The sequence below is a fragment of the Eptatretus burgeri genome, chromosome 14 (genome assembly GCF_056783735.1).
Source record: "Eptatretus burgeri isolate ZD-2024b chromosome 14, Ebu_testis_v1, whole genome shotgun sequence".
In the NCBI taxonomy this organism is placed as follows: Eukaryota; Metazoa; Chordata; class Myxini; order Myxiniformes; family Myxinidae; genus Eptatretus; species Eptatretus burgeri.
In genome coordinates, this window is record NC_140974.1 from 18,562,064 (window position 1) to 18,578,263 (window position 16,200).

Genomic DNA, 16,200 nt, shown 5'->3' on the forward strand with positions numbered 1-16,200 from the left:
TTCTGGTCACCTATCCAACTTGTACTCAAAGTTTTGTCCGGTTCCATCCACAACGTTTTGAGATATTGCGCAAAATATCATTTTTGGCCCGATCTCTCAGTTGTGAAGAATCACTTTTAAATTCTAGTATCAGGATCCAGACCTACACCAAAATCGAACCAATTTATCTGCGTCACACACCCAACCTCTCCATCAAGTTTCATTTGAATCCATCCTCAACTTTTCTGAGACGTCGTCCTCACAATCAGACAAACAAACAAATGGTGAATGCACAACTTCCGTCCACCGTTAGTGGCAAAGGTAATTAACTCTCTGCCCCCATACTTGCCCACAACTCAACAAACGAATTGCTCTTCCTTATGTGCAAGTCTTTAAGGCCTCGGACATTCCACAGAAGAAAAGACCAGAAGAACGATGAGACCGAAATACCGAAGGCTGCAGCAAGCCCGGAGTGGAGAAACTCCCCGGCGGGGAAACGGTTTGTGGTTGCTGACTGAACCCGGCCTGAGGAAAGTGTGTGCAGCCTGCTCTGGGGAGAGGCATGGCTGGAGCTGCGGAGGCATAGACTTTGTTTTGCGTGGAATCCCGTTGCAGCTTGTGTTCAATTTCCCCTGTAACTCTTTGTGCCTCTGACATCCCACTCTTCCTGTCACCACTATTTATAGTTGCCACCTCCCGTCCCCCTCACAGCCATGTGCTCTCGAGCCCCTCCCTGCTCAGCTGCTATTGGTTCATACTCACTCCGTAGGTGGGGCATCCCCCTCCCGACCTGTCACTCAGAGCTTTTGGCATGCTTGACGTCATGGTGCCTGGCTCTCCCACCTAAACTTCGCACCTGATGGCCTGTCAGACATTTCGTAAGAACATTTAAGACAGATTACAAAGGTAAGAATATTAAAAAGGGTATGAAGGCAAAGCGATATTAGACACAAACATGTGGGGATCGTTGAGAATGGCTTTCCACATATAAAACGACATATATTCGACATCACAATTACATTACCTCACGCTTGTAGTCAAGCATGCAATATGGGAAATAACTACCGTGATACAATGCAAAGTTACCCCATAAAAGTCATTCCCAAAACAATATGATGTCACACATGCATACCTGTGCACAGGTGCTTCCATATAAATTACCCGGAAGGAAATTCACCGACATTGCCTTTGCAACCTAATAATGCATCCTTTTGGTACCAAGGATGTGAAACAATGAATTTGATCGTTATCGGATCAAGTAATTCTCCTTTGTTACCTTTGCAAACTTGGTTGCGAAGGTTATGTTTTGATCGCTGTGTATTTATTTATTTATTTGTGAATATGTGTGTTTGTTACTTACGAAATCTAAAGATTTCGTAAGTATATTGATGACTTCCGTTTCTGTTTGTTTGTTTGTTTGTTTGTAGGCACGATAACTCGAGAACGGAAGAATCTACCAATGTCAAATTACACCACGTTATTCAGGAGGGTGATGGCTAGTGCTGATTAGATTTTGGTCAAAATCGGTCAAAGGTTAAGGTCACAGTGAGGTCAAACATCCAAAAAATGATAACTCGAGAATGGAAGAAGCTACCAATGTCAAATTACACCACGTGATTCAGGAGGGTGGTGGCTCGCGCTGATTAGATTTTGGTAAAGAAATCGGTCAAAGGTCAAGGTCACAGTGAGGTCAAACATCCAAAACATTCGATTTTTGATGGTTTGGTACAGAATCATCGTATAAACTTCTGGTTTGCGTCGCTACCTTCTCTAGAGACAGCTTTTATTAGACAAGGTCACAGGTCAAGTTGACGATTTCGTAAGTACCAGTCTATGTATACATACAGAAATTGTACAATGTACGTGAATCAGTGTCAAACAGCAGGAAATTTAATGTTTTTAAGCCATCATAACACATATGAGATGGCAGATGTGGTATGGGATTAAATACCCTCACAGTCAACGGTTTCCTTGGGGGGGGGGGGCAAAATATAGCGTTGGCGAAGGTATGCGCTCTACTGAGTGCCCGTTCTAGTTTAACTTTGCATCATCTCACTTTCAGAAGAGATGGACAGGTAGGCTGAACTTGATGAAAAGTTAGTCCCGTATCAGGGATGCAATCATGTCATCATGTGGAATTCTTCCGTTGCAGTTGTTCTTTCATCTGCAGAGAGAAGGAAGCTTTCCTGAGGCCCGGGTTCGATTCTATGCTGCCGAGATCACGAGTGCAATTGGCTTCCTACACTCCATCAATATAATCTACAGGTATCTTGTGCTGTCTGGCAAACAGTATCATTTGGTAGACCAACTGCAGCCCCTTCTCCTCTGTTCGGGGTGAGCTGTTCAATTGGCACAAAGGCAGGTACAAGTGCTGGCAGGTGGATACGGCACATGCTTGATGGGTCAAATGGCCTTCAGTGTTGCTTCGATTAACATTTTGATAAATTCTTATCTTTTGTTTGTAACAATGCGCAGTTGCATTTGCAGCACCTTAAAAAAAACTTTCAGGAAATGCAAATATTTATGCAATAACCAGTTATTCATTGTTCTTGTAACATCATGCTTGCTGTCCTCTCAAGGGATCTGAAGCCAGAAAATATTCTTCTCGATTCCGAGGTATGGTGGAATTTTGATTCGTAACGTTCATTATAAACTTGAATTCTTCATCAAACCATGGCTGAAAGTGTTTAAACTGGCACTAGAACATATTGTTACGTTTATGATGGGGTAGTCAGTTTGAGGCTTGAAAGACCGTTTGTGTTTGCATCGTGACTAGGACTTTTTGAACTTGGTATAGGGACTGTCACACAGGAGCAGCAGGTTGCTCAAGAATCAGTTAAGGGAGGAGGAGGAGGTTGCCAAAGACCAGAAGTGGCTGAGGGATGAGGTAAGTGAGTCCAATCCTCATCAACAGGTGAGGTTGCACGAAGGCACCGTTGACTGCCGCCGTGTTTTGGCACCCGAGGCTCCCAAATTGTTTGAAGGATCAGCCTGGGATGTAATAATCGCCATGCTGAATTTGGGACCACGAGAGGGTAGTTGGACCAACCAGCCTTGGGAGAATTTTTTTTTTCCTGAGTACGTAGATGTATGCAAAAAGCTTGGGGGTTTGCTTGGCACAATTTGGATGTGTGTACCAGCTAAAAGATTGAGCTGAGCGAGACCACAAAGGGTATTTGGTGGTGGACCTCCATGGTAGATTGCATCCATCAGTGTGAAAGTGAGGGGACCACTGGGAACGTGACGACCCACCATGCTGGGAGAGGGGTGGGGGGTAGTGGGAGATTTACTGCAGCGTGGTAGTCAGGATAAAGGTACATGTCTGGCACTGAGACCTCCTCTCTCTCTCTAGTCCCTTTTGCTTCTCTCAGCATTCTTGCTGTAGGTTTGTCCTGCAGCCTCCCTGCGCTGCATTCCCACCTGCCCACAGTGCTGTATTTACCCTGTGCTTGCTTTTTCCGAACTTGCACAGCTCAAAGCAAATGACAGTCGTGTGTTGCACCATCGCCAGGGTTAGTTTCTTGTTTGTTAAATATTGTGTTTATTAATTATTTTTGCGTTGGGGATTCTGCGCTGTCAGTCTAATATGCGTAATAAATTATTTCTTTATTTCTAAAGGGATATATGGTTGTGCCTCGTGTTCCCACCATTTTGCCCTGCTGACGATTCGGCTTGTTGATAACCCTCAGAGGGATTAAATTGTTTATCACTCGGTTTAATCAACCGTGCATGTCATTTTAGACATGCACAAGATTAACGACATGGCACACGACCGCTTGGGTGTTGTGTCGAATAAACTAGCCGAGTGCTTGGGAAAAAAAGATCCAAGCTGTAAATTACATCAGGGACCAATTTTCTTTGCTGGCACAGAAACATTCCTTCATAGTTTGGAGGAAAACTTTCTGATTAATCCTCATATCTCAGTGGAGATAAAATCCCATTTGCATGCACACGTAAATTCACGAACATCATACAAATTGCACTTTCCAAGATGGTGACAACAGCCATTTAAGCTGTTTGATTTGTGAAAGCCCTGGATTTGAGAACATAATTTATCAATACCCTCGCTCACAATTTTGGAGAAGTTGATTTGATTTAATAAACATTTTGGAAATGATCAACTTATAATGAACACACTCGGAGAAACGTAATGTGTAATGAACTAAAGTTATCAAGGTAGACAATATAAGTTTGAGTGCTTATGTCGTCACCTTGCCAACGTCCTATTTCTTGTAACCACAAGGGTTTGTAGCACTAATCAGTGCAATTAGCACAGAGTGCGATGAGAAGTTACAATCTCACCGGATAGCTCGAAAGAGGGAATAAACCTCGCGAAGAGGGGGTGGGAGGGATGATGATGTGCTGTATGACGATTTTATTTGGTGGCTTTGAGATAATGGATTCAAAATTATTCTGTCCAGGGACACATCAAGCTGACGGATTTTGGACTTTGCAAGGAGGGTCTTCGTCCCAAAGGCACCACATCCACCTTTTGTGGAACAGCAGAGGTAAGCAGGATAGACGAGTCTTACTCAATATGAGACTCTCGGTTACAGAATTTTTCCGTGAATTCTTTGAGAAGTCCCTGTGCACAAATCGAATTAAATTCTGTCACAAATTCGGCAATGATATCTATATTGTAAGAGGGGCCACGTCTGTCTGTCTGGCGTGTTATAACTTGAGAATGGATTAACGGATTTCAATAAATCCAACGACTGTGGATTCAGGGAACTCCCAGGAAGGTTTGTGATATAAAAAAATAATAATAAAAAAGGTGTTTGTGGGCATGGGTACATGGGTTGGCACACGTGTCAAAGCTGCAAATGCCAACTTGCAATGGTGGTTATCCCGACACGGAGGGCAAGATCTCCCAGGAATCCTTTTTTGCTCTTGCCCCCATAGATTAGCCATCGCAGCAGAGATTGGTATTCCCGTCAGCGAAGCGACGGCTCTTAAATGCTAGTATGGAAAATTGAAGATGGCACGTCATCATTCAGAGAACTTTGAACAGGATGCCCTGACAGCAATGTGCATCGTAAAGCTATTGCAATATCATCCACAAATGTAGGCTTTGGGGCTGTCCACAGGTTTCATTATTATAGGCAGGGTCGATATATAATCCATATGATGATAAGGTAAAAGGAACAGCTGTATGTTCATGTGTATACCTGATCTAACATGTGGATGCAACACGGGTATGAGGGTTCAAATGGCCTCTTCCTGCTTTCTTTGTGTCCTTGTGGAATCTCCATTGAAGTCACTTTGAACGAGAAAAGATTCTTCCCATGCCACCACCCCTCTCCCTTTTTTGCGACCATCACAGTACCTGGCTCCAGAGATCCTGCAGAAGCAGCCATATGATCGAACAGTGGACTGGTGGTGCTTGGGTTCTGTCACCTACGAGATGCTCTTTGGAATGGTTAGATGCACTTGATGTCGTGTTAATCATAAACAGCACACTTTAGCAATGTGTTATGGGTAACAAGGCTATCCCGACTGTGAATTTCTAGGATATATTGATATCAAAAGACAGACACCCCTCCTGCAACCTCTGGAATCGAATCAAGATGGATGTTTCTGACTTTCAAAAGGACTTTATCCACATTTTGATCTGCATTGCTTTTTTTAACTAGAACGGCGTTCGGAAGAGCGCATACCTCAACAAGGCTGAACAGTTTACCTTTGTTATCCCACTGATAGGTCTGATCTGGATTTTTTTTTTTAATTAAAAATTATAACCATCTAATTACCACAAACCTATCACTGCAGAACTGAAACGTTACCTTGAATGTTCCACATCACTGTCATCTCTTCCATCATTTTATTTTATTTTCAAAATCGAGACTCATTAAAGGGCGAGGTGACTGTGGGAATGAGCTGATATTGGGACACAATAAGTAAGGCAATGAATGAACGAACGAACAGGAGAGAAAAAAGGAACGAAGCAGAGTAACTTGCAAGAGGGTTGTGTTAATGGAGGTACAAAATATCATGGGTAGGGATTGGGGGTGGGGATGACGTAAGCAGGCGGTACACCGACAGCTTGAAGCCCAGCATGGAAGAGTGAGATAGAACAGCCTCAGGAAAGTGTGGGTGGAACAATTAACAAGCCTCATCTTATATTTGTCTATTAACCTTATCTGTTTCCATCGCAGCCACCCTTCTTCAAGCAGGACACCACCACAATGTACGAGTGCATTTTGCACCAACCACTGTGCTGTCCCTGCACGGCATCGCCATCTGCGCGGGTCTTCCTAACAGGCTTGCTGTGCAAGGAACCCACAACACGCCTCGGAGCAGCTGCCGACTTTGTGGGTGCAAGCAAATTAGTTTGGTTATGATACGTCATTTCAGGGTAGATTATAAATTAATGTCACCCTGTGGCTTGATGCTGAACCTTGGTGGTCAAACCGAGCAACGTCGGACCAAGCGAGGTTTATATTTTGTCTTCTTTTCATAAAAAAAAAAACAATGCAAGCAAAATCTTTTGAGCATTTGACTGGACTATCATTTGTACAAATTTTTATCTCAAATTCTAGCTATTATAATTCCAGTCTGTAACTGCAATGATTCTGGTGTCACCTGTGAAGGAAAAATCTGCCTTGAAGCTTGCCTCAAACACTCCTGTATGACGGGATGACAAAACAGGTGGTCTTAATGATGTCAGGAGCATTCTACTGATATGCATCTGCTCATCAAAATGAGCACCAGCTCACTGGAAACAGGGGGCACTGCATCAGTGGCACAGCCATGCTCCCAGCAATGATGCAACCAGTAGCCTCAGGCTGCATATGAAATAATAGTAATAATAAACAAACATGATACCAAAATTATTCTGGAACCAGATTTTCAATGAAAGTCCTGCAAAATGAAAGTTGGAATGTATTTATTGTTTTAATGTCCCAGAGAATACTCTTTTAACCTATACAGGGAATCATGAGCATTGTTTTTACTTCTTGCTTTCCCCTTTTGTGCCTTTGAATGTGCAGAACGAGATCAGCAAACAGAAGTTTTTTGCACAAATTAATTGGGAAGACTTGAATTCCAAAAGGATACAACCACCTTTCAATCCCAACGTGGTAAGTATTTTATGTCACGACTCCACAATTATGGCAAACAACATTGGAGATCAGCCATCCTTCGGGACAGGGAGCCAACTCACTTGACTGCCAAATTAATATTAAAGATCCCCTGATATATTTTACAAGAGAAAGCCTTGAGGCCTGTGCCTTGCTCAGTCATGGAATATGAGTCACGGTGTGTCTCGAGCGGCCACCCACCTCCCATGGACTGGTCTACTGCACGCAGTAACCGGTCCATGGTACGGCCGGGCTCGTGGGGATGGGTCCCTCTTATAAGACATGCTGTACTACCGCTATGTCTTAGAAAGGGGTGCCCTGAAGACACCAGTCCTCCCTTCCCCCAGAACATCTCCACGGTGCTTGTGACTCACTATGTGCAGCATGGCCCTCTCAGAAGAGTCTGTTGGGGGTTGGCGACAGGCATTCCGCCAGCAACTTCAGACTCCTGACCTGGGTTGGCCGAGACATACGTGGTTAACTGCTGGGTCGTTGCGTGCTAAGCGCCACCGGCCTCGCAATCTCAGTGAGCACCATACCTCGCACTCTTCTGGGCAGATGGTCTTGCCCGCCATGCTAGTTGTGCAGATCCGGTGGACTGTATCTGGGCGCTGGGTCAGCATTTGTCACAGGGGACCGCAAGTGAACCAATATTGGGATGGTTCATGGTCCCAAACTGCTACGGACGTCTACTCCAGTGGTCTGGAGCTTCAGTCAGCCACCTCTGCGCCATGGTGGTCAACACCTAAAATGAGTTGGAGTGCGGAGGAGGGGGGAGAGAGGGGAGGACAACGGGCTAGGGCCCTTAAACCCTGGCAGGGGAGAAATCAAGCCGGCATCGACCGCTTCCCATGGCTCCACCTATAGCGGTGGTCATAGACCAATGTAGGTGGAGCCAGGGGGAGGGGTCAATGACTGCTCGACGTTTACCGTGCCAGAGTTTAAGGGCCCTAGCCCATTGTTCTCCCCTCTCTCTCCCCCTCCACCGTACTCCAACGCATCTCAGGCATTGAACACCACGGCACAGAAACGGTGGACCAAAACTCCAGACCACCAGAGCGGACGTCTTCAGCGCCCAGATCCAGTCCATCAGATATGCGCAACTGGTGTGGCAGGCAAGACCATCAGCCCGAAGGAGTGCGGGGCACAGTGCTCACTGCTGAAATTGCTGGGCTGGCAGCGTTCATCACGCAACGACCCAGGGGTTAACCATGTACGGCTAGGCCAACCCGGGTTAGGAGTCTGAGGTTGCTGGCAGAATGCCTGTCGCCGACCCCAACAGACTTCCCCGAGAGGGCCATGCCGCATGCAGTGAATCACAAGTACTGCGGAGATATTCTGGGGGAGGGGAGTAGGACCCGTGTCTTCAGGGCACCCGCTTCTGAGACATAGCGGTCGTACCGCATATCTTATAGGAGGGACCCGTTCCCATGAGCCCGGCCGTACCATGGACCGGACATTGCAAGCAGTATACTGGTCCATGGGAGGTGGGCCGCCGCTCGAGCCACACCGTGACTCATCTTGCCAAACATCCTTTTCAATAATGTATAAATGGCGCTGCTTCCACGAGTCATGTGTAGATCATATCAGGTGTTGTGAAGTTTTATGTTTTGTTTCTTTAATGTTACTAAAGCACAGACGATTAAGCGAAAATAAATTAAGATTGTCACACAAATTGTGATTAAAAAAAACTAATCTCCACCAAAATGGTGAAAACATCTTATCGCAGGGTGCTCGCACTAGTGTTGTCATATCTGCTTCGAGAGTGCACTCTACCACACCATGTGGGGGATGGATAGAATGCTTCGGGGTAAATAATTATTCAACACTGAAAATTCAACCTCAAGACAGAATTTTATTCAACGTGGACACCATTTCCATCCAAGACAAAATATTTCACATCAAGATGTACAATTCAGTCCACGATGGTCTCACAAGGTGGTGTGGAGGTCGCAACACTTACATTTGAGCTGTTTAGCCTGGATTTGATTCCTGACTCCAAACTTGATTGTTAGGCAGGGAACTGTATTACACAGTGCTGATGGACATTGAGTTGGGTATTCCAAGCTCGCTCTGGGTGCTAATCGGTCGAACCCAATCAGTTCTTTAATAAACGTGTACAATTCGAATAAACATCAGCAACACTCAAATGCACAACGAGACCAAGTGGTTTGAAGATGTATTGGCACATGGGGTGGGGATACAATGAGGAAACAACGCAATTAATTATCAACCCCATTACCAAAAATACGAGCCAATGAACGAACAGGGAATTCCTTAATCAAACTACTCTTTATGGCTTCTTTCGTACGACAGGAGATAGAATGGACGAGACAGAAATACCCCGGCTGTGCCTGGCAGAACACAGCAAGTGTAACGTGGCAGAGCCTTGACACACAGCTTGATCGTCCCGGTCGGCATGGTTCAAAGTCAAAGGGGGGAGGGGGGATAGGGGAGGGTGGGTGAGCACTGAGCAGCAGGAGAGTATCTTTCGTGCCGAAACAAACTGCACAAAAAACAAAAACTGGCACAGCCTTTTACGTTGGAGTCCAAGGTCCCACTCGACTCGCCCACACCTTTATCCCCTCTGGTTGCGCTCCACCCCATGACGTAGCTCCGCATTGGCTGCCATGGCCTGATTGGCATTCTTGCAATCAATCAAGGAGCATCCCGACTTTTAAATCAGGACAAGTTCCATCAATATGGTGGGCACATGCCCTTTTCACCGATCCGCAGCTTCGTGCCAAAAACTGTGCCTCACAGCCTGGTGTTTCCCTTTAAAGAACATTTAGGACAGATTAAAAGGGGTATCAAGGGATGGGGGTTTTAGACACATATCAAAAGGGGAGACAACAGTTTTATACACGTAAAATTATGCATATCTTGTATCACAATTAAACTAGATATCTGCGATGCTGCCCTGACTGCCGGTGGCTTACCCTTGGCCAACAATTCAATGATGGCCACATTTTTTTCAGACCACCATATGACCTTGACCTTAAACATTTATGCATAGAGTTTAAGAAAATGTCCCCAATCTATCCACAAAACTCAACATCATGAAAATCGGAGGAAAATTATTCAAAAGGTGTTTTTTGTTAATTAGGTCACAATCCGAAAAAAGTAGGTCAAGGACACGAATCAAATATCAGGTGTTCAACTTTAGTGCAGGTACACAACGATGATGAAAGAATATATTTGGAAGGCCAAGTGGTCTTTGAGATTCCACGTTGGCAGAAAAATATTTTCAGAGTGCCATTTGATCTTGACCTTTAAACTTAGAGGGGTAAAATATAAATCAAGTGTAAATGCACCATGTTCTAGGCTATCTAGAGAAGGCAATTTCATTCTGATCGGACAAACCTCAGCGGAGTTTTGGTGAAAAATGTGAAATGCGCGTACAGTATATGGGATGGATAGAAAAGAAGAAGACTGATAAGGAAAAGAGAAACCTTTCCTTTTGCGTCTTCAGAGGCAGAGGCCTGCCGAGGCAGTTTTTCCTGGCGAGTGGAACAATCCCAGATGGGTAGCCATTCAGACGCAGGATACTTGAATGGCTCATTCTTCTCAGTAAGCTGGTACTGGACTCATTTTGCCAACCTCGGAAGGATGACAGGCTGTCAACCCACCTGGCTCAAACTTATGACCCTAAGATCTTAACACTTTGAACCTGAGCTCCTTGGATTTTCGGCTCTCCCACCTTGGGCTCCCTGGAGAAAAATCGGGCCACTCGGGTATATGGAGGATTGAATAGCGGCCGGTAAACCAGCCTCTGGGTATACGGAGGTTTGAATAGTGGTGGGTAAACAAGCCACTGGGTATACGGAGGTTTGCATAGTGGCTGGTAAACCAGCCACCGGGTAGATGGAGGTTTGAATAGTGGCCAGCAAACCAGCCACTGGGTATACGGAGGATTGAATAGCGGCTGGTAAACCAGCCACTGGGTATACGGAGGTTTGAATAGCGGCTGGTAAACTAGCCAATGGGTATACGGAGGTTTGAATAGTGGCCGGTAAACCAGCCAATGGGTATACGGAGGTTTGAATAACGGTCAGGAAACCAGCCACTGGGTATACGGAGGTTTGAATAACGGTCAGGAAACCAGCCACTGGGTATATGGAGGTTTGAATAGCTGCCAGCAAACCAGCCACTGGGTATACGGAGGTTTGAATAGTGGCCGGTAAACCAGCCACTGGGTATACGGAGGTTTGAATAGTGGCCGGTAAACCAGCCACGAGGTATACGGAGGTTTGAATAGTGGCTGGTAAACCAGCCACTGGGAATATGGAGGTTTGAATAGTGGCCGGTAAACCAGCCACTGGGTATATGGAGGTTTGAATAGCGGCCGGTAAACCAGCCACTGGGTATATGGAGGTTTGAATAGTGGCCGGTAAATCAGCCAACGGGTATATGGAGGTTTGAATAGCGGCTGATAAACCAGTCATTAGGTATATGGAGGTGTGAATAGCGGCTGGTAAACCAGCCACTGGGTATATGGAGGTTTGAATAGCGGCCGGTAAATCAGCCACTGGGTATATGGAGGTTTGAATAGTGGCCGGTAAACCAGCCACTGGGTATATGGAGGTTTGAATAGCGGCCGGTAAATCAGCCACTGGGTATACGGAGGTTTGAATAACAGCCGATAAATCAGCCACTGGGTATACGGAGGTTTGAATAGTGGCCGGTAAACCAGCCACTGGGTAGATGGAGGTTTGAATAGCGGCCGATAAATCAGCCACTGGGTATATGGAGGTTTGAATAGTGGCCGGTAAATCAGCCACAGGGTACATGGAGGTTTGTATAGCAGCCGGTAAATCAGTCATTGGGTATATGGAGGTTTGAATAGCGGCTGATAAATCAGCCACTGGGTATATGGAGGTTTGAATAGTGGCCGGTAAACCAGCCATTAGGTATATGGAGGTGTGAATAGCGGCCGGTAAACCAGCCACTGGGTATACGGAGGTTTGAATAGTGGCCGGTAAACCAGCCACTGGGTATACGGAGGTTTGAATAGCGGCCGGTAAACCAGCCACTGGGTATATGAAGGTTTGAATAGCGGCCAGTAAACCAGCCACTGGGTATATGGAGGTGTGAATAGCGGCCGGTAAAGCAGCCACTGGGTATATAGAGGTTTGAATAGCGGCTGGTAAATCAGCCACTGGGTATATGGAGGTTTGAATAGTGGCCGGTAAATCAGCCACAGGGTACATGGAGGTTTGAATAGCAGCCGGCAAACCAGTCATTGGGTATACGGAGGTTTGAATAGCGGCCGGTAAATCATCCACTGGGTATATGGAGGTTTGAATAATGGCCGGTAAACCAGCCACTGGGTATACGGAGGTTTGAATAGCGGCCAGTAAACCAGCCACTGGGTATATGGAGGTTTGAATAGCAGCTGGTAAACCAGCCACTGGGTATACGGAGGTTTGAATAGCGGCCAGTAAACCAGCCACTGGGTAGATGGAGGTTTGAATAGCGGCCGGTAAAGCAGCCACTGGGTATATGGAGGTTTGAATAGCAGCCGGTAAATCAGCCATTGGGTATATGGCGGTTTGAAAAGTGGCCGGTAAACCAGCCTCAGGGTACATGGAGGTTTGATTAGTTGCTGGTCAAGCAGCCACTGGGTATACGGAGGTTTGAATAGCGGCCAGTAAACCAGCCACTGGGTATACGTAGGTTTGAATAGCGGCTGGTAAACCAGCCACTGGGTATATGGAGGTTTGAATAGCGGCCGGTAAACCAACCACTGCGTATATGGAGGTTTGAATAGCGGCCGGTAAACCAGCCACTGGGTATATGGAGGTTTGAATAGTGGCCGGTAAACCAGCCACTGGGTATACAGAGGTTTGAATAGTGGCTGGTCAAGCAGCCACTGGGTATATGGAGGTTTGAATAGCGGCCGGTAAATCAGCCGCTGGGTATATGGAGGTTTGAATAGTGGCCGGTAAATCAGCCAACGGGTATATGGAGGTTTGAATAGCGGCTGGTAAACCAGTCATTAGGTATATGGAGGTGTGAATAGCGGCTGGTAAACCAGCCACTGGGTATATGGAGGTTTGAATAGCGGCCGGTAAATCAGCCACTGGGTATATGGAGGTTTGAATATTGGCCGGTAAACCAGCCACTGGGTATATGGAGGTTTGAATAGCGGCCGGTAAATCAGCCACTGGGTATATGGAGGTTTGAATAGCGGCCGGTAAATCAGCCACTGGGTAAATGGAGGTTTGAATAGCGGCCGGTAAACCAGCCACTGGGTATACGGAGGTTTGAATAGTGGCTGGTAAACCAGCCATTGGGTATATGCAGGTTTGAATAGTGGCTGGTAAACCAGCCATTGTGTATATGGAGGTTTGAATAGCGGCCAGTAAACCAGCCACTGGGTATCTGGAGGTTTTAATAGCGGCCGGTAAACCAGCCACTGGGTATATGGAGGTTTGAATAGCGGTCGGTAAACCAGCCACTGGGTATATGGAGGTGTGAATAGCAGCCGGTAAACCAGCCACTGGGTATACGGAGGTTTGAATAGCGGCCGGTAAACCAGCCATTGGGTATATGGAGGTGTGAATAGCGGCCGGTAAACCAGCCACTGGGTATACGGAGGTTTGAATAGCGGCCGGTAAACTAGCCACTGGGTACATGGAGGTTTGAATAGCGGCCGGTAAACCATCCACTGGGTATCTGGAGGTTTGAATAGCGGCCGGTAAACCATCCACTGGGTATATAGAGGTTTGAATAGCGGCCGGTAAATCAGCCACTGGGTATATGGAGGTTTGAATAGCGGCCGGTGAATCAGCCACTGGGTATATGGAGGTTTGAATATTGGCCGGTAAACCAGCCAATGGGTATACGGAGGTTTGAATAGTGGCCGGTAAATCAGCCACAGGGTACATGGAGGTTTGAATAGCAGCCGGTAAACCAGTCATTGGGTATATGGAGGTTTGAATAGCGGCCGGTAAACCAGCCATTGGGTATATGGAGGTGTGAATAGCGGCCGGTAAAGCAGCCACTGGGTATATAGAGGTTTGCATAGCGGCTGGTAAATCAGCCACTGGGTATATGGAGGTTTGAATAGTGGCCGGTAAATCAGCCACAGGGTACATGGAGGTTTGAATAATGGCCGGTAAACCAGCCACTGGGTATACGGAGGTTTGAATAGCGGCCAGTAAACCAGCCACTGGGTATATGGAGGTTTGAATAGCAGCTGGTAAACCAGCCACTGGGTATATGGAGGTTTGAATAGCGGCCAGTAAACCAGCCACTGGGTAGATGGAGGTTTGAATAGCGGCCGGTAAAGCAGCCACTGGGTATATGGAGGTTTGAATAGCAGCCGGTAAATCAGCCTTTGGGTATATGGCGGTTTGAAAAGTGGCCGTTAAACCAGCCTCAGGGTACATGGAGGTTTGAATAGTTGCTGGTCAAGCAGCGACTGGGTATACGGAGGTTTGAATAGCGGCCAGTAAACCAGCCACTGGGTATACGTAGGTTTGAATAGCGGCTGGTAAACCAGCCACTGGGTATATGGAGGTTTGAATAGCGGCCGGTAAATCATCCACTGGGTATACGGAGGTTTGAATAGCAGCCGGTAAACCAGCCACTGGGTATACGGAGGTTTGAATAGCGGCCGGTAAACCAGCCACTGGGTATACGGAGGTTTGAATAGCGGCCGGTAAACCAGCCACTGGGTATACGGAGGATTGAATAGCGGCCGGTAAACCAGCCACTGGGTATACGGAGGTTTGAATAGCGGCTGGTAAACCAGCCAATGGGTATACGGAGGTTTGAATAGTGGCCAGTAAACCAGCCAATGGGTATACGGAGGTTTGAATAGTGGCCGGTAAACCAGCCACTGGGTATACGGAGGTTTGAATAACGGTCAGGAAACCAGCCACTGGGTATATGGAGGTTTGAATAGCAGCCGGTAAACCAGCCACTGGGAATATGGAGGTTTGAATAGCTGCCGGTAAACCAGCCACTGGGTATACGGAGGTTTGAATAGTGGCCGGTAAACCAGCCACTGGGTATACGGAGGTTTGAATAGTGGCCGGTAAACCAGCCACTGGGTATACGGAGGTTTGAATAGTGGCCGGTAAACCAGCCACGAGGTATACGGAGGTTTGAATAGTGGCTGGTAAACCAGCCACTGGGAATATGGAGGTTTGAATTACGGCCGGTAAACCAGCCTCTGGGTATACGGAGGTTTGAATAGTGGCCGCTAAACCAGCCACTGGGTATACGGAGGTTTGAATAGTGGCCGGTAAACCAGCCACTGGGTATACGGAGGTTTGAATAGTGGCCGGTAAACCAGCCACTGGGTATACGGAGGTTTGAATAGTGGCCGGTAAACCAGCCACGAGGTATACGGAGGTTTGAATAGTGGCTGGTAAACCAGCCACTGGGAATATGGAGGTTTGAATAGTGGCCGGTAAACCAGCCACTGGGTATACGGAGGTTTGAATAGTGGCCGGTAAACCAGCCACTGGGTATACGGAGGTTTGAATAGTGGCCGGTAAACCAGCCACGAGGTATACGGAGGTTTGAATAGTGGCCGGTAAACCAGCCACTGGGTATATGGAGGTTTGAATAGCGGCTGGTAAACCAGTCATTAGGTATATGGAGGTGTGAATAGCGGCTGGTAAACCAGCCACTGGGTATATGGAGGTTTGAATAGCGGCCGGTAAATCAGCCACTGGGTATATGGAGGTTTGAATAGTGGCCGCTAAACCAGCCACTGGGTATATGGAGGTTTGAATAGCGGCCGGTAAATCAGCCACTGGGTATACGGAGGTTTGAATAACAGCCGATAAATCAGCCACTGGGTATACGGAGGTTTGAATAGTGGCCGGTAAACCAGCCACTGGGTAGATGGAGGTTTGAATAGCGGCCGATAAATCAGCCACTGGGTATATGGAGGTTTGAATAGTGGCCGGTAAATCAGCCACTGGGTATATAGAGGTTTGTATAGCAGCCGGTAAACCAGTCATTGGGTATATGGAGGTTTGAATAGCGGCTGATAAATCAGCCACTGGTATATGGAGGTTTGAATAGTGGCCGGTAAATCAGCCACAGGGTACATGGAGGTTTGAATAGCAGCCGGTAAACCAGTCATTGGGTATATGGAGGTTTGAATAGCGGCCGGTAAACC

The 16,200-nt window shown here is 46.8% G+C and overlaps 1 protein-coding gene across 14 annotated transcripts in view; it reads left to right on the forward strand.

Annotated features, from left to right (window-relative positions):
- The window catches only part of LOC147012731 (serine/threonine-protein kinase Sgk2-like), a 45,836-nt gene that overhangs the window by 26,027 nt on the left and 3,609 nt on the right, over nt 1–16,200 (forward strand). For 10 of the 14 annotated variants that reach the window (XM_085853836.1, XM_085853843.1, XM_085853835.1 and 7 more), the window contains 7 exons: nt 2,132–2,244; nt 2,559–2,595; nt 2,777–2,866; nt 4,401–4,487; nt 5,303–5,398; nt 6,135–6,290; nt 6,969–7,058. In XM_085853836.1, the coding sequence (XP_085709962.1) occupies nt 2,132–2,244; nt 2,559–2,595; nt 2,777–2,866; nt 4,401–4,487; nt 5,303–5,398; nt 6,135–6,290; nt 6,969–7,058 (669 nt within the window). The remainder of the gene's footprint in view (nt 1–2,131; nt 2,245–2,558; nt 2,596–2,776; nt 2,867–4,400; nt 4,488–5,302; nt 5,399–6,134; nt 6,291–6,968; nt 7,059–16,200) is intronic. The other 4 variants (XM_085853841.1, XM_085853839.1, XM_085853840.1 and 1 more) reach the window with 3 other exon arrangements.